Genomic DNA, 24,456 nt, shown 5'->3' with positions numbered 1-24,456 from the left:
GGAGATTTAAATACCTTACCACCCTTTATATACAAAAAAACACCACAAGTACTATCACCAATCATTGCAACACTCTTTAACAAATCCATAGAATCTTCTACCTTCCCTACAGTTCTCAAAATAGCAAGGGTCACCCCGATCCATAAAGGAGGAGACCAAACAGACTTGAATAACTATAGGCCAATATCCAACATTTTTTTTTTTGTTTTTTTCAACAAGTCGGTCGTCTCCCACCGAGGCAGGGTGACCCAAAAAAGAAAGAAAATCCCCAAGAAGAAAATACTTTCATCATCATTCAACACTTTCACCACACTCACACATTATCACTGCTTTTGCAGAGGTGCTCAGAAACAACAGTTTAGAAGCATATACGTATAAAGATACACAACATATCCCTCCAAACTGCCAATATCCCAAACCCCTCCTTTAAAGTGCAGGCATTGTACTTCCCATTTCCAGGACTCAAGTCCGACTATATGAAAATATTCATACACCCTCTCTCTAAAATCTTCGAAAAATTAATTCATAAGCGAATCTATTCCTACCTCATCTCCCACAACATACTCAACCCCTGTCAATTTGGGTTCAGGCCTAATAAAAATACTAATGATGCTATTATACACATGCTAGAACACATATACACTGCAATAGAGAAAAAAGAAGTCCCACTGGGGATCTTCATAGACTTATGTAAAGCTTTTGATACAGTTGACCATGACTTGCTCCATATAAAATTGTTGCACTACGGTATAAGAGGGCACTCCCTCAACTACTTAAAGTCTTACCTCAGTAACAGAAGCCAATATGTGTACACAAACGGGGCAAACTCTTCAGCACAGCCAATTACAGTTGGTGTCCCACAGGGAAGTGTCCTAGGCCCTCTTCTCTTTCTCATATACATAAATGACCTACCAAATGCACCGCAACTACTCAAACCCACACTATTTGCAGATGACACTACATACGTCTTCTCTCACCCGAGCCCAGTCACGGTAGCCAATACTGTAAATACCGAATTACAGAAAATATCTACCTGGATGAGTACTAACAAACTTACTCTAAACATTGACAAAACCTACTTCATTCAATTTGGTAACAGAGCTACAGACGTCCCTCTTAACGTAAAGATAAACGGATCACCTATCACAAAACTCAGAGGGAAAATTCTTAGGAATCCACCTTGATAATAGACTCAAATTTCAAACACATATACAACAAATTTCCAAAAAAATTTCCAAGACCGTAGGCATACTATCGAAGATACGGTACTATGTTCCACAGTCAGCCCTCCTGGCCCTATATCACTCACTTATTTACCTCTATCTCACCTATGGAATTTGTGCATGGGGCTCAACAGCAATAAACCATCTCAGACCATTAATTACCCAACAAAAGGCTGCAGTCAGAATGATAACAAATTCCCACTACAGGCAGCACACTCCACCAATATTCAAAACTCTAAACCTACTCACCATTCAAAACATCCGTACTTATTACTGCACCTACTACATTCATAGAACACTTATTTTTTTTTATTAACACACTGGCCGATTCCCACCAAGGCAGGGTGGCCCGAAAAAGAAAAACTTTCACCATCATTCACTCCATCACTGTCTTGCCAGAAGGGTGCTTTACACTAGTTTTTAAACTGCAACATTAACACCCTTCCTTCAGAGTGCAGGCACTGTACTTCCCATCTCCAGGACTCAAGTCCGGCCTGCCGGTTTCCCTGAATCCCTTCATAAATGTTACTTTGCTCACACTCCAACAGCATGTCAAGTATTAAAAACCATTTGTCTCCATTCACTCCTATCAAACACGCTCACGCATGCCTGCTGGAAGTCCAAGCCCCTCGCACACAAAACCTCCTTTACCCCCTCCCTCCAACCTTTCCTAGGCCGACCCCTACCCCGCCTTCCTTCCACTACAGACTGATACACTCTTGAAGTCATTCTGTTTCGCTCCATTCTCTCTACATGTCCGAACCACCTCAACAACCCTTCCTCAGCCCTCTGGACAACAGTTTTGGTAATCCTGCACCTCCTCCTAACTTCCAAACTACAAATTCTCTGCATTATATTCACACCACACATTGCCCTCAGACATGACATCTCCACTGCCTCCAGCCTTCTCCTTGCTGCAACATTCATCACCCATGCTTCACACCCATATAAGAGCATTGGTAAAACTATACTCTCATACATTCTCCTCTTCTGATATAAACCCTCCCCTCAAACATCTTACCAACCTCAACAGAACACACGACCATAACTCAAGGCACAGATCACCCTTTGATGTTCCTCGAGTCCATCTCACGCTATGCAAAAACTCAATGCACATAAAAGGCCCTAAAATCTGGAATTCATTACCTGTGAATATAAAAGAAACACTGTTCTTTAGGATGTGAATATTCATTCTTTTACTGAATTTCTTACATTTAATAGGTAAATTATTTATTACCATGAATCTTAAATATTCACAGAGAAAATAATTACAAAGATCTTTTGATCTTCCTGTAAACTTTAACATAAGAAATACAGTTAACCCTCGAACAACACGGGTTTGAACTGCACTGGTCCACTTGTATGCTAGTTTTTTTCAATAAATGTACTGGAAAATTTTTTGGACAGAAAACGTTAGGTATGTCATGAATACATAAAGTGTATGTAGATACTAGTCTATTTTATCATTTACTACAATAAGATGTACACAAATCTGTTATTAAAAGTTAAAATTTATCAAAACTTAGACAAACAATTACAGATCGTACATGTTCCACTCACAGGCGAGAGATGTAAACAAATGTAAAGATGCTGTAATATAATAATATAATAATTTATTATCATAACTAAGCACTAAATCCACAAAGGCCAATAATATAATAATTATATAATATAATAATAATAATAATAATAATAATAATAATAATAATAATAATTACTACTGTCCTGCAAGTGAGTGTAAAACGAAAGCCTGTAATTCTTTTACATGATGGTAGGATTGCTGGTGTCCTTTTTTTGTCTTGTAAACATGCAAGATTTCAGGTACGTCTTGCTACTTCTTCTTACACTTAGGTCACACTACACATACATGTACAAGCATATATATATGTACACACCCCTCTGGGTTTTCTTCTATTTTCTTACTAGTTCTTGTTCTTGTTTATTTCCTGTTCTCTCCATGGGGAAGTGGAACAGAATTCTTCCTCCGTAAGCCATGCGTGTTGTAAGAGGCGACTAAAATGCCGGGAGCAAGGGGCTAGTAACCCCTTCTCCTGTATATATTACTAAATGTAAAAGGAGAAGCTTTTGTTTTTCCTTTTGGGCCACCCTGCCTTGGTGGGATACGGCCGGTGTGTTGAAAGAAAGAATAATAATAATAATATTAATACAGTCGACCCCCGGTTAACGAACTTTTTTCATTCCAGTAGTATGTTCAGGTGCCAGTAAATACTAATATACTTACATTTGGTACAGATTGTACATGTACTAATATATTTTTCCATTCACAGTCGAGAGAATGTAAGCATATGTAAAGATGCAATATTAAATCATAAATAAATATGAATTTCTTTTTTACATTATTTTTTTCATTTTTGATGTCTAGTGTTAGTAATATGTATAATGTCTTACCTGGAGTTTACCTGGAGAGAGTTCCGGGGGTCAACGCCCCCGCGGCCCGGTCTGTGACCAAGCCTCCTGGTGGATCAGAGCCTGATCAACCAGGCTGTCAGACAAAGGATGTAAACTTATGGTATCATTAAATACAGTACAGTACTGTAAATGTATTTTCTCTTCCTCATGATTTTCTTAGTTACATTTTCTTTTCTCTAGCTTAATTTATTGTAAGAATGCAGTATATAATTTGTAGATGAATGGTTCAGAGAACCGACATGTTGATAAATTAGACACATGTGCAACTCTTGGGTATCTTTATTGAGGAAACGTTTCGCCACACAGTGGCTTCATCAGTCCATACGTAGGAGAAACTTGAAGAACAGGAGGAGAATGATGGACTGAACACATCGACTCAAGGTTGAGGGACTGATTACCTCATTCTCCTCCTGTTCTTCAAGTTTCTCCTACGTATGGACTGATGAAGCCACTGTGTGGCGAAACGTTTCCTCAATAAAGATACCCAAGAGTTGCACATGTGTCTAATTTATCAACAGTATATAATACATATAACATACAGAATATATGTTAATCGACTGTTTATATTATTGGTAAGGCTTTTGGTCAACAGTACACTATTAGTAGTTAAGTTTTTGAGGAGTCAAAAATTATAAGCAGATTTTCAACTGCATGGGAACTCAGTGTCTCTAACCCCCACATTGTTCAAGGGTCAACTGTACTGTATGAAGATGGTATTCTCCATCATTAGATAAGAGATTGATGCATTACTATAGTTTATCAATAGTTTTCCAGTTCCCAGATGAGAAAAGATTTCTTGTGATCCTCATGAACTAAGCTAGTTGTAAGGAGTGTATACCACTAAATCTTAACAAATATTTGCAGTAATGTGGTTAATTCCACCAAGGAGTTTGACCAGACACGTCCAGTAACCTGTGTTGTTAATGCTGACAAGAGCACCGACCAGGCTGTATGTACAGTGTTAAGCTCACTGTAAAGGGGGAGTGATCATTTTTATTTTGGTTGGTGGTGGATTATTATGCGCTTCATGCTAATTGACAGTGTTAATTGACAATTGTTACAATTATTCATTCATGTTTTAATAAGGCTGTCACTGTGCCTTGCCAAAAATTTTTGATTGGTGGAGGGTTTGTGTGCTTCATATTTGTTAACGCTGACACGTTTCTTAATTTTTTTATGGTTTTAACGGTGCTCGTACCTTGTTTGATGTTATTCTGGGAGGAAAAAGAATAAGATAATACACTATATCAGTGTAAGGAATTTATTGTACAACATTGGCTGTACATTGTACCAGTATTTTCCCAGTGGGGACAAAGCTGTTCTGTAGGAACTGGAAGAAATAAAGGGCAAAATCACTACATTTACTTTACAGGTAAATGTCAGAGGGCGGTATTTATATAACTCCTGATATTATTTATAAATCTGTATAATAAACAATCTTGTCACTTCAGATATTTACATTGAAATTGAGGATATATACAAAATTAATGCTGGATAACATTGTACGTGTATAGTATTTGATGAGCAGCATGATGGGGTGGGCAGTATAATAGACGGTAGTAGTTACTTAGTATGAGGTTTTCAAAGTCACAAATACTGCATACATTTTCTTGCCATTGCAGCTATTTACTATTACTGTGCCTGACCTTTTGAGCAATTCTAGTTGATGGTGCTTTATGTATGAAGATATGTATGCTATTAAGATTGTTCTGTCTGTTTTTAAAGTGGTGTTCAAATCTTATAAACAGTAATACTCTGCCTTTAAATTTGTAGGGGTTAGGTTCCTTGATGTTCCTGCAAATCCAGAGTCCATGGATGTAATACATTTTTTCATGTTTGGGCTCATTCTGTTTCAGAGTTCATCTCTCTTTAAATATTGCTCTAATCTCATTAATATTGACATTAATAATATAAGAGATTTAGGCAGGGAAATCCTGTAAACATGTTGGTTCTCAGTATAGGGGTTGTGCTCCAAAATTAGTGTTGCAGGAGACCCTTCAATGGATGATTAAAGTTTCGGAATTTGGAAGGACCTGAATTTCAAGCTATTTCTGTGTGCTATATAATTTTTTATTCAAATTTCGTAGTGTAGTATTTAACAGACATAAAGCATTAACAAGACTTTTGCCACAGCATAAGATAAAGCTCTTTATTTTCCATAGTTAACATTACCAGGGCTCTGTGGCCTTCACTCTGAATATGAAAACTAATTTGCTGCTCTAACTCCATTTTCTTGCATTTTAGATAAGGCACTTAGAGGACAGTCATCTAGTCCTTTAACCCTTTGAGGGTCGACAGGCCCTCTCCGAGACTCGTTCTCAGGGTCGGCCAAATTTAAAAAAAAAGAAAACTAATTTTTTCTTAGGAAAAGATAGAGAATCTTTTCCCGATCATAATGACACCAAAATTATGAAATTTGATGGAAAACTTGTGGAATTATGCTCTCGTGAAGTTAGCGGTCTCGGCGATGTTTACGCATCTGCAATTTTGCCCAATTTGAGCCCCATTTTCGGCCAATTCCACTGTACCAGTCGACAAAAGACATAAATATTTCGCTAGAACTCCATTTTTTTCTATCGAATGAGTGCAAGAAACCACCCATTTACCAATTTCAACTATCCAGTACAGTGGTCAGAATTTAGCAATTTTGCCAATTTCACACAAATTTCAAAAGATGCCAATTTCCGAATAGGGTTCAGAATAAACAAGAAAGACATTCCTGGCACTAAAATGACATTTCCTCTGTTCATTAGTCACGTCTCAAAGCCCCTCTTACATTCTTTTGCTTTCCACTTTGAATTTTTATTCTCACAAAAAATAGAAGATTTACTGTTATGCAGACTACTGCATTAGTGTAAAAAATGGTATAAATAATATTGGCGCACTTGCAAAAGAATATTAGACTCACCAGTTGACGTGTATTGGACGCTTGGCATGATTTGTTTACTTTTGAACTTTGGTAAAAATTGAACATTTCTGCTAGTTTGAGCTCAATTTCAAGGTACTTTTCATTGTAAAACCAGTCAAAATCATCTCAATTTCTATAATATGTCTTCCATTCTATAAAATGAGACCAAGAAAACTAGAATACAACAATAAATGCCATACGAAAATACAATGCAAAGTTGCTGTTTTATTCCAAAAAAGCAGTCAGTTTTTTTTTCTCATTATGCACTGTGTGCGGCAGGATTTTTTTTATACTGTGCACACTGACCACATAGACCCATTCTTTCATATGTAGGCCTACCAGCTTTCTCCCACTAGATTTGAGGGCGCTAGAATTTAGGCGTACTAGTACGTCAAAAACCCTGGGTCGTAAGCCGTACTAGTACGGCCGAAACCCTCAAAGGTTAACATTAATTTAATGCAAAGGTGTATGAGCGTGTTAGATAGGAGTATATGGAGACGAATGGTTTTTGGGACTTGACGAGCTGTTGGAGTGTGAACAGGGTAATATTTAATGAAGGGATTCAGGGAAACTGGTTATTATAGATTTAGCCGGACTTGAGTCCTGGAAATGGGAAGTACAATGCCTGCACTTTAAAGGAAGGGTCTGGGATATTGATAGTTTGGAGGGACTTCTAAACTGTCGTATCTGAGCACCTCTGCAAAGACAGTGATTATGTATGAGTGAGGTGAAAGTGTTGAATGATGATGAAAGTATTTTCTTTTTGGGAATTTTCTTTCTTTTTGGGTCGCCCTGCCTCAGTGGGAGGCGGCCGACTTGTTAAAAAAAAAAAAATAAATATGTTTTTGATCCTTTGTGCTCATTCATACTCCATGGGTGAAGTTTATTCCCTGAACCAGAGTGATAAATTAATACTCGATGGGTGAATTTTATTCCATGCTCCAGAATAATAAAGCAAAATAATTACATAGTCTCTCACATTGTTTGTTCATTGTACAATATTTACCAAGGATTCCCATGTACAGTGGACCCCCGCATAACGATCACCTCCGAATGCGACCAATTATGTAAGTGTATTTATGTAAGTGCGTTTGTACGTGTATGTTTGGGGGTCTGAAATGGACTAATCTACTTCACAATATTCCTTATGGGAATAAATTCGGTCAGTACTGGCACCTGAACATACTTATGGAGTGAAAAAATATCGTTAACCGGGGGTCCACTGTATTTCATGAATGCTGTGTTACAAATATTAGTGGCATAAAATTTGAAATCTGTTAGCTATAACTAATTTAAATGTTGCTAGGTTGAACGGGAAAGACTTCACATGTGGAGATTGAGTAGTACATAATAACAGTGTGAAATTAAGGTCTGTAGGACTTTGGCTCTTGATTAAAAGTGCTACAGGTATACTCTTACAGTGAAGCATACAAAATACACTTTTTTTTTTCAACACATTGGGCTCCCCCACTGAGGCAGGGTGACCCAAAAAAGAAGAAATCTATAAAGTTTATCTATTATCTATAAAGTTTATCTTCTTTTTACATTTAGTACATAATGCCAAAATATACTTATGGTAAGAAAATATTTGCTTCTTGCTGCAGTTTATAAAGAAAAGGCAACTACATTTCAAGGATGCATTTGTACATTTCACTGAAGCAGTACTGTAGTAGTGTGGCATTGAGTTTGACTTCTGCAGAGTGACCTTTTTTTACAGCAATGTGGTAAATGCAACCAAAGCTGATGATCCATCTCGCCCAGTCACTTGTGTGCTGTCTTATGACAAAAGTTCGGAACATGCTGTATGTATGCTGAATTATTGTATATATTTGTGCTTGTTCTTATATAATATTTTATTGAAATGTCTGCCTAAAATGATTTTTTCTGTGACTGTGTGTGATTATTTACATAAGACATAGTAGAAACCTTTCTGTTGCATATTACTTAAAGATAAGCTCCAGGGGAATGAGACAATAGAGGAAGTAAGTGAATTAAGTTACAGATTTGTGAAGTGTCTGGTGTTGTGGTTTTTTCCTGTTGTTGGTAATCTCTTGCAATGGCTGCTTCGAATTTCCACGAAGATTATCAGCTGCTCGTCCAGTCACGAGATAAAATATGGACTGTACAATGAATTGGAAATAGAAGCTAGATGGCTTTTTAAGCCATCCTGGATTGAATGGTTCAGGGGATTGTCTTCTTCCAAAATTAGCTCTTCCTTTTTGAGCCTTTATAGATGTAGTCTTGTTAAATTGGCTCTTATACAGGTTGATATGTAGGACACATATGCAACAGTTAGGTACGTATCTTTATTCAAAACTTTTCATCTACACAGTAGGCTTGTTCAGTCGAGTACAGGAGAGCTTAGCGGAAGCAGTAGAGATGTGAAGATGATGTAATCAGTCCATCACCCTTGAGAGTGTAGTTTTGAGGCAGTCAGTCCCTCAACCTAGAGAAGAGTTTTGCTTCATAGTCTGGAACAGTGTGAAGCTTAAGCAGCAGTACAGAGACTTATATACTCTTGGAAGGTGTCTTACTTATCAACTTGTTGGTATTTTATACCATTTTCATATTCAGTGTCAGACACGGCAACACAATGGTGTCATGGTACAGTAAACACCTTTGAAAACTTTTCAAGTGAGAGGGGACAGATTTGAGAGGGACGTTCCCTCTCAGTTATTACCTTCTTTCTTCTAGTGAACTGTATCTCACCTTCAGACAGTATATAAGTCTCCGTACTGCTGCTTAAACTTCACACTGTTCCAGATTATGAAATAAAACTCTTCTCCAGGCTTAGGGATTGACCACCTCAAAACCATGTCTTCAAGGCTGATGGACTGATTACATCATCTTCACATCTCTACTGCTTCTGTACTTGACTGAAGAAGCCTACTGTGTAGGTGAAATGTTTCGAATAAAGATACTTAACTGTTGTACATGTGTCTTACTTATTAACTTGTCAGTATTTTATACTATTTCATAAGCACAGATTTTATTTTAGAGCTTTCCTTTAATGGCCATATATGATCAGTCTCTCTGCCCTTTAATGGAGACTCAGTTTATATGGTATTTTTATTGAAAATGTTTTATTTTGTCTACTTGGACTATCTCCAGTGATCCTTTTGCTCATCCTCACCACTTTTATCTAACCACTTCTACCTTTTTCTCCATGGGGAAGTGGAACAGAATTCTCCCTCCGTAAGCCATGCGTGTCGTAACAGGCAACTAAAATGCCGGGAGCAAGGGGCTAGTAACCCTTTCTCCTGTATATACTACTAAATGTAAAAGGAGAAACTTTCATTTTTCCTTTTGGGCCGCCCTACCTTGGTGGGATAAGGCCGGTGTGTTGAAAGAAAGAAAGATTTTACTTTTTTCACTCAACTGACAGCCTCACCCTTCCAAGCAGCACTTAATAACCCACACAGGTTCACTTTCCAGATTCACCTCCCTCAACTCACATGGATTTAGTGCTTTCCATGAATCCAGTAGTATAATAATATTTATAATAATACTATTACTATTAATACTGTTAGTACTACTATTAATAATAATAATAATAATAATAATCTATAATTGATCTGCAGGTCAGTTGTAAATGCCACCCACATAGCCGACCTGTCTCGACCAGTCACATGTGTACTAAATCAAAATCTTCTTGACTTTGCTGTAGGTTATTAAAAACAACTTGTCAGTGGACTTAGTTTATTAGAGCTTCTGCCTTGTATAGTGACTGAACAACACAAACTTGTATGAGGTTGTACAGTGACTGTTTAGGCAGCACTTGCTTATTAAAGACTATCTAAAACAGCACTAGCTTGTGTCAACACTGTTCACACATCACTAACTTGTGTTTTGCTGCACAAAGACTGTTGAAACAGCATATTTATTTACTGTTGTACTGAAAACATTCCATTCTCATTTTATAAATCAGCACTTAGTGCTTGAGAAAAATATTTTGGTCAAAATTTACAAGAAAATGAGAAACACTATCACAGAGCATAAGACTGACAGAGAAGTGATAGGAGGAGGGAAGAAGAGGACATTTTGTTATGCTTCTGCTCTGATATTCTTTATTAAGTCATAGATATTTTTATGTTGTGCTTTACATTAGCAAAGACAGAGGGTGAACAAGGAGTCGAATTTGTTCAGTTTTTTACTTGTTGAGATAAATAAGATCTGTACATGGTCTCGTGGTAGTTTTGCCCCTCTCTTACGTCCTTCTTATCTTGTATTTACTGCAGTTCTCTTGTTCCTCAGTAAAGTGGTATCTGCTACCAAAGCTGAAGATTCCTCTCGACCTGTAACATGTGCACTTAATCGACCAAAGGACAAAGAACATGCTGTATGTGTATTAAATGTTTGTCTGTGGTGGTTTGACTTGCATGTAGTAACTGCATCATGCATGCCATGTCAGCATTTTCCCCCGCTTTAATTTTTTAACATTTAATGCATGTATGTATAAATGTATTTTTATGATGTGATTTATGTTTCTTCTGAAATATATTATTCTGAATGTTTGAAAATGTTCTTTGTGTGCACATTATACTTACCTTAATTTTAAAGGTGTAAAGTACTTAAATATATGTAATGTTGCTTAGATTACTATGTAGTACAGTGGACCCCCGCTTTACGATCACCTCCCAACGCGACCAATTATGTAAGTGTTTTATGTAAGTGCATTTGTACGTTTATGTTTGGGGGTCTGAAATGGACTAATCTAATTCACAATATTCCTTATGGGAACAAATTCGGTCAGTACTGGCACCTGAACATACTTCTGGAATGAAAAAATATCGTAAACCGGGGGTCCACTGTATATTAACTTAATGTGTATAATTCATTAAATATGTTTTCATCATACTGCAAAGTTGTAGCACCAAGGAGGGACTGGGAAATGCTTTAAAACTCCAATTAATCTCCATCAGCCAGCCTCCCAAAGCCCCTCCCAAATAAAAATAATAATAATAATAATAATAGTACATACAGCGGTACCTCGGGATAGGAACTTAATTCATTTTAGAAGGCTGTTCGAATGCTGATACCGAACAAATTTATTCCCATAAGGAACAATGTAAATTAGATTAATCTGTTTCAGACCCCCAAAAATACACTTACAAAAGCACTTACATAAATACACTTACATAATTGTTCGAGTTTTGAGCTGTTCGTATCCCAAGGTACCACTGTAATGACTCACGAAATCGTAATGACACAATTGCAAACAAACCATACCATGGGCAGGATTGAACCCGCGGTCTGGAGTTTTGAGACTCTCTGACCGGGGGTTCAATCCCGCCCGTGGTATGGTTTACCACTGTAATAATAATATTAATAATAATACAACTGGAAGACAAGTCTCCAGCCTCCCACCAACCACATTACTACTCCTAAGATCCTCCTTTGTAGAAATTTATGTTCCATCAATGGTACTTCACTTTCCAGTCTTAAAGATTTATTTATTAGCATTATTCCAATAAATATGAATTTCTTACAGTAGTTTTATATCTTATAATGTTTGTAAACTTAGAAAACAATGTCTTGACTATCTGCATATATAATTTTTTCACACTAAATGATCAATATTACATTTTCTTTTTAGCTTTTGTAAGAAAGTGTTATATTAAATTATTCACTTTATCTTCATTAGCTAAGATTCACTTGCAAGTCCAGGACTGGTTTTAAACCAGTACAGTATACAGTGGACCCCCGGTTAACGATATTTTTTCATTCCAGAAGTATGTTCAGGTGCCAGTACTGACCGAATTTGTTCCCATAAGGAATATTGTGAAGAAGATTAGTCCATTTCAGACCCCCAAACATACACGTACAAACGCGCTTACATAATACACTTACATAATTGGTCGCATTGGGAGGTGATCGTTAAGCGGGGGTCCACTGTATTTGGAATGTGCAGGTCAAGTTTGATGTTAAGAACACTGCATCATTTGTTAAATTATCATTGGACAAAGATCATTTCTGGCAGTCTCTCTCTCATTATTTCCCACCAAGGCAGAGTTTTCCAAAGAAAATAAAACACATTACCAATCACTCATTTCCTATGTATTTCCAGTATAGTTGTTTATATCAACCCTTTTCATCATTTCATTCTGATCTGTTAGTACAAGCCTATTTATACAAGGGCTTTCTTGTTTTAATATTAAGTTTACATTAATGATTCAATTTAAAGTGACTTTTTGTAATTTGTATTCTCTGAGTTAACATTTTCAAAGGGCACTATAATTTTACCTACGTACTTTATTTCATTTTACTTATAACCCTAATTTCCTCACTGAGCAGCTGTTAATATTATTTGACTGTTCAGGCAAGCAGTCTTGATGTGATCCTGGTGAACCGCTACTACTCATGGTACAGCGACACTGGCCACTTGGAAGTCATCAAGCCACAGACCATCACAGAGTTTACAGAGTGGCACAAACTCCATAATAAACCAGTCATGATCTCAGAGTATGGAGCCGGTTCCATTGCAGGTTTTCATATGGTTAGTCAGCTCATTTTTACATTCTCTTATTTTGATCTTCTGTGTATTGAAGTCTTGAGGATGTATTTCACAAACTTCTCCCATTTTTACTGCCACATACTATTCTCTTTGACTTTATTAACCTCTTTTATTAAATTTTATATTTATTTACTCAGTATGCAAAAAGATTACAGTAAACAGGTATTATCACAATATGCAAAACAACCACTGTGAAAAAATAGTGAACTTCCAAGCACTTTCAGGATTTTTCATGTTATCAAGGATGTGTATATCTGTTATCAGGAAAAATTCCATATCACTAATTTGGTATGTCTTTGTAAATGTTTGAGCATAGTATTACAGAGTGGTGTCAGCACTAAGTTATGCAGAGAATGTGAAGCTTGGAGGTTAGGTTTGGGGGTCACCAAAAATTTAATTCAGAGGACTGAGGAGGGGATTGTTGAGGTGGTTTGAATGGTTAGAGAGGAGGGAGCAAATTATGATGATTAGATGGGTATAAAAACCTGGAGCAGAGGGGTAAATGTCATCCCAGGAAAGATTGAAGAGAAGGGAAGGTAAAGGAGGTTTTTGAGGGGCTTTAGTATCCAGCAGTCTTGTGTGAGCACATTAGATTGGATTGAGTGGAAGCAAGTGGTTATGATGGCTTGACATACTGTTGGAGTGCGAGCAAGGTATATAACATTTATGGAGGTATTCAGGAAAATAGGTTAGCTGAACTTGAGCCCTAGAGGTGGAAAGTACAGAGCCTGTAGTCTAAAGGAGGGAGGAGGATGTTGAGGTTCAGAGGGTCATCTGAACTGTGACATTAGCATGCTTCTGGCTAGACAGCAACTGAATGAGTGATGATTGATGTGTTTCTTTATTTTGGGTCACTGCATCAGTGGGAGACAGCCCCACTAAGGTAGGGTGACCCAAAACAATGGAAACCCATTCACCATAATTCATTTAATAGCTGTCTTGCAAAAGTCTCTGACTTCACAATTCATATGATCCTCAGCTGCAAGATTACACCCCTCCTTCAGGTTGCAGACACTGTACTTCCCACCTCCAGGACTAATTCAGCCAACTAGTTTTCCTGAATCCCTTCATAAATATTAATTACTTCACATTGCTCACATTCAAACAGATAATCAAACTATAAAAACTACTCTTCTCCACTCACTCTGATCTGATATAAGTGGACCCCTGGTTTATGATATTATTTCATTCCAGAAGTATGTTCAGGTGTCAGTACTGACCGAATTTGTTCCCATAAGGAATATTGTGAATTAGACAGTCCATTTCAGACCCCCAAACATACACATACAAACTCACTTACATAAATACACTTACATAATTGGTCGCATTGGGAGCTGATTGTAAACCGGGGGTCCACTGTACTCACACAAGCTTGCTGGATGCTTAAGCCCCTAGCACTCAAAACCTCCTTTATCCTCTCCCTCCAACCTTTCCTAGGACAACCCCTAATCTCCCTTCCCTCTACCCCTGATTTATACTCTCAGTTGGTCATCCTAAACTGTTGTCTTAAACAATGCATATCATTGCTTGATTTCTTGGTGAGGCTGACAAAAAGGCTCAATCTGAGGAATTAAAGCAATCCTCTCATTCCCTTCCTTGGATCAAACCTGTTTACTTCTCTTTCCCAGGCACAGTTTAACCTTTACAGATTTAATACTTTCCATGAGTATATAATATGTTTGATTTCTCTGGCATTTCAACAGCAGATCTGTATATTGAATTTTACAGTGATTATTTTTCCCACTTAAGGATCCAGAATTCACATGGACTGAAGAGTATCAGGCTGAGCTGATGATTCAGAACTTTGAAGCTTTTGATGAGCTTCGCAACCAAGGCTTCTTCTTCGGGGAGATGATCTGGAACTTCGCTGACTTTGCTACTCCACAGGGTAAGTGAAACAGCTATATCTGTCACTGCTGGTGTGGCAGTAGCTCAACATACATGATGCACATGTATGTTCTGGTGTAAGGTTGGTGACCTGTGTAAAAAAACGAAATGTTTTTTCTTCAACCCGTAAACGGTCCAAACGTATATATACGTTTTTTCAACATTTGAAAGTATGTAAAAAAAGTAGATCTTCTTTTTGTTTTTTTACATTTGAAAATGTGTAAAAAAAACTTTGATCTTCTTTTTTTTTATGTTACATTTGAAAATATGTAAAAAAAACGTAGATCTACTTTTGTAGCACTACACAAGTGAACTTAGATCTGCTTGGACCATTTACGGGTTAAAATTTAAAGAATAATATTTTGAAACCAGAAGCAAGATGTATAGTCAACTAATATATATACACACAGTATATAGATATTTTAATTAAAAATATTATCTTTGTTTGATTTTTATGTTAATAAAGAATGAAAAGGAGAATACACAAATAACCCGCACATAAAGAGTGAAGCTTACGACGATGTTTCGGTCCGACTTGGACCATTTACAAAGTCACTTTGTAAATGGTCCAATTTGGACCGAAACGTCGTCGTAAGCTTCTCTCTTTTATGTGTGGGTTATTTATGTATCGTTCCAGTCACGGTATTGTGCCTTTTTTTGTTATGAAAAGGAGAAATGTGTCTTTAAAGATAATTTTTTTGTACTATAAGCAGATCATTAAAGCAACTGTAGAGTGATATTGTTTTACAAAAAGCTATTGAAGGTCTGTTTTTCGACACCATAGGTAACACACGTGTGGCGGGGAACAAGAAGGGAATATTCACTCGTAATCGCCAACCCAAACTGGCAGCTCACCTGCTCCGTTATCGTTACAATAAACTTGCCGATGTCCCATCTGAAGATAAAAAAGAATATATATTTAGGATGTTTAATATATAAATATGCTATTAACAACATTGGACCATCTATTTTCCACATTTCTGGGTTAAGTTTTAAATTAGGGTTGAGTTCTTACAACTTAGCAGGACCTAAATTTAAATATTAGCATCTGACAGGTGCATTTTTCTCTATAGCAAATTAAGTTTGCAGTTTACGCCATGTTTTACATTTTAAAACTAGTATTCAAAATCCCTGAGTAACGTCATGAACCTAACTGTAATAACTTTAATGTAACCAAAAGCCATTTCTAGTTTCCCCGTTGAGTTGAAAGTTAGTGTAAAAAGTCTTGACAGGATAATGCAGAAATAATGGTGCTTAAATAACAAGTACAGACACGTTGATAAATTAGACACATGTGCAACTCTTGGGTATCTTTATTGAGGAAACGTTTCGCCACACAGTGGCTTCATCAGTCCATACGTATGGACTGATGAAGCCACTGTGTGGCGAAACGTTTCCTCAATAAAGATACCCAAGAGTTGCACATGTGTCTAATTTATCAACATGTCGGGTTCTCTGAACCATTCATCTACAAGTACAGACACGTTCATGACAACAGACGATAAGTTTATAGCAAAATATGATCAAAGTTGCTGAACCAGTTTTTATTGCAACATTGTACTGTGTGTAGAGCTGTATCAAGTCACAACTTGATACAGCTCTACACACAGTAAAGTGTTGTCCCAGTACAAACTTGTTCACCAACTTGTCTGTCTTCATATTTGCCAACAATATGCCATTTCATTCAGAAATTTGCATAGCAACATATTTTCCTGAATGGCAAATACTTAATTTTCCTGCTGTAATTTTAGCAACACATATTTTGTATTACCATAATGTAAGGCAGCAAGTCTCAAAATTCTATTTGTATTTCATCAACTCTCAGCAAAATACACTTTCATCAGTTTATATGACCTTTAGTTCAATAGACTCTGTTTATCCATTTTATTTAGCCTATCAGGCTCTGTTTTTCCATGTTATTTAGCTCGACATTTTTTTTTTTTGCTCTGTTTTTCCATGTTATTTAGCTCGACAGGTTTTTTTTTCGCTCTGTTTTTCCATGTTATTTAGCTCGACAGTTTTTTTTTTCGCTCTGTTTTTCCATCTTATTTAAAACTTGGCTATAAATCATACACATACTATAATTCTGTCTAATGTTTTTGAGGAGAACTGTAATATAAATTCTCTGGAGAATGTATTTGCCTGTTAATGGCACATCATTCTAAAATAAGAGTAACAAGAGATATCAGCTCTCCCAAGGAAAAATAGTCCAGTAAAAATTAAGGTTATAAAATTCTTTTATATTTTTGGGTCATAGTTTCATTTTAATGGCTGCTTCTGTTTCTTAAGGATTTTTGTTAATATTGACATCAGTGAAACAAATGTGAGAAATGCATCTTTAGTCTAGAAGAATATTTGATTTAGTAAGTAAGTAAGTTTAGTCAGGTATACACAAATACAGTTACAGAGAATTATGATACATAGCAGCATATGTGTAGAGAACCTGGGATAACCCAAAAAAGTCAGACAGAGTGACTTATTTCCTAATATATGGTATTTTGAAAAGCTAAGTGCATTTTCTATTGAGCAGTTGTATTATATTACATACATACCTGGAGTATACCAGGAGAGGGTTTTGGGGATCTACGCCCCCACGGCCCAGTCTGTGACCAGGCGTCATGGTGGATCACGGCTGTTACTGGTGGCCACACATAACGAACCACAGCCTGGCTTGTCATGTACTGACTTTAGGTGCCTATCCAGCCCTCATTTTGTACATTACTAACCAGTTGTTAGGTTCTTGGACCTAAAGTAAATCAACTGAATAGAGATTAACATTTTAATGAGAAAAATGCAATGTCCACTGACCACCACTTTTCCAGACTGAAAAAAAATAGAAAATACAGTGATCCTTGTTGATAATTTTAAATCACAAATTAACACGTCAAACAAGTTGTGGCAATGCTGTAGTCATCCTTCTATCTATGTTTTTTTTTTTTTTTTTTTTTTTTTTTTACAACAAGTCGGTCGTCTCCCACCGAGGCAGGGTGACCCAAAAAAGAAAGAAAATCCCCAAAAAGAAAATACTTTCATCATCATTCAACACTTTCACCACACTCACACATTATCACTGCTTTTGCAGAGGTGCTCAGAATACAACAGTTTAGAAGCATATACGTATAAAGATACACAACATATCCCTCCAAACTGCCAATATCCCAAACCCCTCCTTTAAAGTGCAGGCATTGTACTTCCCATTTCCAGGACTCAAGTCCGACTATATGAAAATAACCGGTTTCCCTGAATCCCTTCACTAAATATTACCCTGCTCACACTCCAACAGATCGTCAGGTCCCAAGTATCATTCGTCTCCATTCACTCCTATCTAACACGCTCATGCACGCTTGCTGGAAGTCCAAGCCCCTCGCCCACAAAACCTCCTTTACCCCCTCTTTCCAACCCTTTCGAGGACGACCCCTACCCCTCTTTCCTTCCCCTATAGATTTATATGCTTTCCATGTCATTCTACTTTGATCCATTCTCTCTAAATGACCAAACCACCTCAACAACCCCTCTTCTGCCCTCTGACTAATGCTTTTATTAACTCCACACATTCTCCTAATTTCCACACTCCGAATTTTCTGCATAATATTTACACCACACATTGCCCTTAGACAGGACATCTCCACTGCCTCCAACCGTCTCCTCGCTGCTGATTCTTTCTCTAGAATGTCTCCAGTTTTTATGGGGTTGATACATGTTGAATCTACCTCAGGTATATCATAACTTGGATATTTACCCATAATAATCCGGGCTGGAAATTCATTTACCACCCATTGGCAGCTACACAGCCCCTCTTGTTGGTAATAGGGTGCTTGTCATTGGTCACTCATGGTAGTTTACAGTGTTGTACCAAAGTGATCATTCCACTCAGTGATGGATATTTGAGTGCTGTAGATGAGAGGCCAATGCAGGAAACCAACCGGCATGGCATTTCAAGTTGCTGTGCCATATAATATTGCAGTGATTTTTTTTTCGAGATAGACTTTACTGCCTTAGTATTGCTTTTATTGTATGTACTCTGAAGAAAGTGTTACAAGAAAGTTTGACAGTGGTTGTAGTAATGGAATAACACAGTCATTTTCTTTTCACTGATTTTAGATGTGATGCACCTTTACCTGTACTAACCCTGCTGCTATAATAACCCATGTTACTAATTCTCTTATTACTACTACTATTAAAAGCACTACAACTACTGGTATAAACCTTGGTAATAAATACCGACAAGTTGGTTTAGAAAGACACGTAAGCAAACACTATAACATATTTATTAGAAAACGTTTTGGTCCTGGGACCTTGATCACTTAGAAGTGATCAAGGTCTCAGGACCGAAACGTTTTCTAATAAATATGTTATAGTGTTTGCTTACGTGTCTTTCTAAACCAACTACAACTACTACCTTTTTGTTTCCCCTTCCCACTTCCTGTCCTGCTTTTTGTCTCTGTTCTCATTTTCGCTCATTTGCAACTTTACATTGCTTCAGGACACATGAGATACCACATCAGGTTTCTTCTCATAAGTGTGAGTTTTTTTGTGAATTATTCCACTTATTTTATTGATGGCTACTTAAAAGTCGTACACTTTGGGTGCAGGTGTCTTCATGAAGGTATATTGGCACAATTGTAATTAAATTATTTTTTTTGTATGTGGTATGATGGACGCTTTGAATTTTTACGTTATCTACATATTTTTATATTTCCATTATTGTTGCCGTGGTGTAAGACAATTTTTACTTTGCCTATTTTACTATTATAAAAGCAAAAGAAACCATACTGCCTTTTTCTTATTAAACCCTTCATCATAACACGGCTTCCACTTCAGTAAGATGATAAACTGAATGTTAAATGGGAGGCTGAAGGATTTGATTAATTTGTTCAGTGTTTGTCACAGTGATGTTGCGGCCCTGGAGCAACCTGTTGCTTGTTTAAAGCATTCATTGCTCATAAGATAAAAAAATCTATGGTGATTAATTAAGGTGCCTTAAAATTGGAAAAAATTGCAAGTTTACTCTTCCTTATTTATGGGTTACTGGAGATATTTTTGATCTCAGAGATTAAATAGTTTTAGATAATATATTTAAGAGATTATGTATACTTTCAAGCTAAACAAATTTTTCATTATCATGGAGTTGTGATGAGCTAACAGCAACCGTATTAGAATTACATTGATCTTATTGACAACTGGGACTTTGCAGTGCTGAAATTTTGTTTAAAAGTGTTTGACAGATTTCAATTTACTTAAATATAATATGAAATCAATTACAGTGGAACCTCAAAAATCGAACTGCTCCCAACACAACCAATTATTTAAGTGTATTTTTGTAAGTGCTTTTATAAGTGTATTTTTAAGGGTCTGAAATGGACTAATCTAATTTACATTATTCCTGATGGGAATAAATTCATTCGGTAAAGGCACTCGAACAGACTTCTAGACCGAAGAAAGTTTGATATTTGAGGTTCCACTGTATTACTGACTCGGCTGTTAACTCAATCCATCGCTCCTTACAGAGTACAACCGACCTGGTGCTTGTATGAAGGGTCTCTTCACACGAGCTCGACAACCAAAAATGGCAGGACATTTGATGAGATATCATTACTGGTCACTGGCACAAAAGCTCAATAATGCTACCATTCCTGGGGATGCAAGGAGGCTTTCGCTTTTCTATAAATTATAATGTCACTGTTCTTGTTTAATGTAAGAATGACAACAGAATCTAGTATATATTTTAATTATTTTTATTCTTTTTGATTAATTAATGTCATGATTCAGGTCAGAAAAGAGAAGATGAAGATTTTTAAGATGAATCCTTGCAGATTCATTAAGTAAAAAAATGAGTATATACGTGATAATTATATTTTTTCTAAATGAACTGCAGTAATTATGATCAATGTTAGTTTTAATGCTGTGTTAATGTTGTGATTATTATTTATTGTTATAACTGATGAAGATAGTCTACATAAGGATAGTTTATAAATGTTGTAATAGTTACAGCATCAAACTGAGTAAAACATTTCATGTTACAATGTTCACTACACACACTTCTCTCACTTCACATTTTTACTCATCTCTTTCCTTGTTCATCATCATTTTTACAATTACTAGTTCATTTTTAAGAAAATGTTAGACAGGCATTATCCTTCAGGGCATTTGTAAATACAGTGGACCCCCGGTTTATGATATTATTTCATTCCAGAAGTATGTTCAGGTGTCAGTACTGACCGAATTTGTTCCCATAAGGAATATTGTGAATTAGATTAGTCCATTTCAGACCCCCAAACATACACATACAAATGCACTTACATAAATACACTTACATAATTGGTCGCATTGGGAGCTGATCGTAAACCGGGGGTCCACTGTATTAGGATAGCCACAAGTTGCTATCTAGTCACGAACAACAGTCATTATATTCTATACAGTTATGAAGAGAGGTCTGCATGGTTGACTTAGAGTGAACCCTTGGTATAACAGACTAGTGGAGCGAAAGAGCATCTGTTGCATTAAAATTATGAAATTTATTTTCCATGATGGTAGCAAACAAATGCCTGATGCAGCAACTCGGTCCATCAAATGGGGAACCCACCAGACATCTACCACAAACGAACAAATTCCCCGTGCAGTGGACTTAGCTCTTCAGATCTAAACAATACTAGACACACTAAGAATGAACTATAATGCACTACAGTAGATTACTTGAAAACAATTAAGAGTTCAAATTATTGTATAGATGTACAGTACAGCAATTTTTTATACCTTATGAGGTGGATAGATGAGATCCAGTGTGCATTAACCTCAGGCATTAACTTAGCATATCTTTTATTCTCGGAGTTATAAAGTTCTAATAGTGAAACTAGATATGTTAAATGTGGATGGTTGAGGAGAGGTAGATGGTAGAGTCCGACTTTTGAATGGTTTAGGTGACTTAGAATGAGGAACAGGTTTAAAGAAGGGATCCAGCTTCAGTTATGTATGATAAGGTAGAAGTATCAATATGACAAATTCCCTAAAATGTGAAGTGTGGATAATAGGCCTGTGCTTCTCTCTTGTCCAATTGTCCAGTTCTGTATCTCTCGGCATGTTCTTGATTGTTCTCCAACACATCTGGATCTCTGGTATCTTCCAGCTTTTACTCCTCAATCACTACCAATACTTCATCTAAGTATTTAGACTGGTACAAGTTCTTGCAGGCTGAATAACCTTCTGATCAGGATCAGGTACATATTAACAGTGGTACACAAACATAGCCTTTATTTTACCCCTCACTACTGCTGAAATTTGTATCACTTAGGTGAACAGATGTGTTGCTAAGAAGAACCTTGACATCCTGGGGATCAAGTTTAAGGATCTCTAGCTGGTGCTTACCTACTTCAGGAACAAAATGTTTAAAAACCTGTTGCCAAATACATTCCTGTCAAACCAGCCTTTCTTACCTCTTGTAATAATTGACTGCCAACCCTTTTATGCAATCCTTTAAAACGCTTCACTGTGTTGATTTGCCTGTCACCATCAGTTTGAAATGATCAAGAAGCGATTTTTGCTGAGATTAAGATCTGATGCCCTTTCGAGTTGTTTTCCTGGTAAACCAGCATGCATTTATAAACTATGCTAAAGAATTGTTTGATCTTTTATAACTTAACACTAAGAACAAATTTTAAATACAAACCCAGAGTTTTTACATTATTGTTTAATCAATTTCAAGTTGTGAAATACTGATTAAAACTGTTATTCAGTATGTAGTTGTATATTATACATACAGTGGTATGTTTGCATGGACTTTCAGATTCTCTTTTGATTTTCCATATAAATTTTTAATATACAAATAAAAGAAAATGGTACTTCTAATATCTATGGTGTTTATTTTAACCTTATATAAGAACCTTAATAGTGAAACTGGAATACAAAGATGACCCCTGAAGATATTTTGATGACTGATTACTATTATATTTAAGGGAAGTGATAAATCTTAGGGACTGTACAGAAACTGGGAAATGAGAGACTAAAGCTGAGGACAAATCCAATTCCTCAGCTCGGGAACCTTCCTTATGAGTCTAATACTTCGGATCAACACCTTGAATGGAATATTACTAGCGAGTTTGCAACTATCTGTATACCACATTTACTAAAGTATGGGGTATACCTGGAGAGGGTTTCAGGGGTCAATGCCCCCTGGCCCGATCTATGACTGGGCCTCACAGTGGATCAAGACCTGATCAACCAGGCTGTTACTGCTGGCCACAGTGAGGGGATTAAGTGTTTATTAAAAGTTAATAAAGAGAATAGTCTTGAATTCTAAGCTATCTTCTCCCAGCTGTTAATTCTGATGGTCTCATCCCCAGGCACTAAGACCCACTGGTTCAGCATCTCTACCATCATAATAATAATCCAAACATTATAGCCTGTAGAAGTTAAGTGTTGCTCCATGACTGTAATTCCTAGGTGCTGGATAACTCTTACCTCACATCCTAGTCATCAGTCATCACACCACAATCATCACATCAGTCATCACACACAGTCATCACATCAGAGTCATCACACACACAGTCATCATATCACAGTCATCACAGAGGCAGTTGAAAGGTCTTGGGGCCCCGGGTATTTACTGTATTGTCTCTTAGTGTACTCACGGCACTCTATACTTTTAGTTGGGGGGATGTTGCATCATCTGCCCAGTCTTTTGCTTTCGTAGGGAGTGATTTATGTGTGCAGATTTGGAAGTAACCCCACTAGGATTTTCCAGGTGTAAATTTTGTATCTTTCTCACCTGCATTCCAAGGAGTACAGGTCAGAGGACTTCAACCATTTCCAGTACGAGGTACTTTATTGTGCTTATATATACAGTGAAAATTCTCTGTATATTTTCCAGATCTGCAATTTCACCTGCCTTAAAGGGGCTGTTAGTGTAGAGCAATATTCCAGCCTAGAGAAAATAAGTGACTTAGAGAATCATGATATGCATGGCATTCCTAGTTTTGAAGGTTCTCGTTATCCACAATTAATAAATATATATATATTCAGCCAATGTACCAAATATCAACAGACTCTGATATGCGAATTTAAAATTGCTTAAAATGAGTGTGAGTTTGTAATTGCGAACTATGTCAGTAAATTAGTCAGTTAGCAGGACAGCTGTCTGTTGCACTGACAGGTCAATTGTCGGCTACAGCTGTATAGCCCTTGTGGCTTAGCGCTTCTTTTTGATTATAATAATAATAATAATTGTCGGCTACACTGAGGGTCAACTGTCAGCTATACCGAGGGTCAACTGTCAGCTATACCGAGGGTCAACTGTTAGCTGCACTGACAGGTCAACTGTCAGCTGCACTGACAGGTCAACTGTCAGCTGCACTGACAGGTCAACTGTCAGGAACACCCTGTACACTATTCAACAAACAAGTTCATAACACAGGTATTATATTAAGGAAGAAGCCCGAGTGCACAAGGAGACAGAGTGCACAAGGAGACAGAGTGCACAAAGAGACAGAGTGCACAAAGAG

General features: G+C 36.9%; 1 protein-coding gene across 6 annotated transcripts in view; it reads left to right on the top strand.

Moving 5' to 3' along the window:
* LOC128699474 (beta-glucuronidase) overlaps positions 1 to 22,806 on the top strand; it is a 37,288-nt gene extending 14,482 nt beyond the window's left edge. The window contains exons 11-14 of one of the 6 annotated variants that reach the window (XM_070098105.1): positions 10,816 to 10,900; positions 12,881 to 13,057; positions 14,825 to 14,963; positions 20,470 to 22,806. In XM_070098105.1, the coding sequence (XP_069954206.1) occupies positions 10,816 to 10,900; positions 12,881 to 13,057; positions 14,825 to 14,963; positions 20,470 to 20,636 (568 nt within the window). In that variant the 3' untranslated portion in view covers positions 20,637 to 22,806. Of the gene's footprint in view, positions 1 to 4,517; positions 4,603 to 8,278; positions 8,364 to 10,815; positions 10,901 to 12,880; positions 13,058 to 14,824; positions 14,964 to 15,746; positions 19,733 to 20,469 lie in introns of those variants that run through there. The other 5 variants (XM_070098103.1, XM_070098104.1, XM_070098108.1 and 2 more) reach the window with 5 other exon arrangements.
* The last annotated feature ends 1,650 nt before the right edge of the window (positions 22,807 to 24,456 follow it).

This window comes from Cherax quadricarinatus, chromosome 61 (assembly GCF_038502225.1).
Source record: "Cherax quadricarinatus isolate ZL_2023a chromosome 61, ASM3850222v1, whole genome shotgun sequence".
NCBI lineage: Eukaryota > Metazoa > Arthropoda > Malacostraca > Decapoda > Parastacidae > Cherax > Cherax quadricarinatus.
Note: the sequence above shows the minus strand (reverse complement) of the source record. Positions and strands in the feature narration are given on the sequence as shown.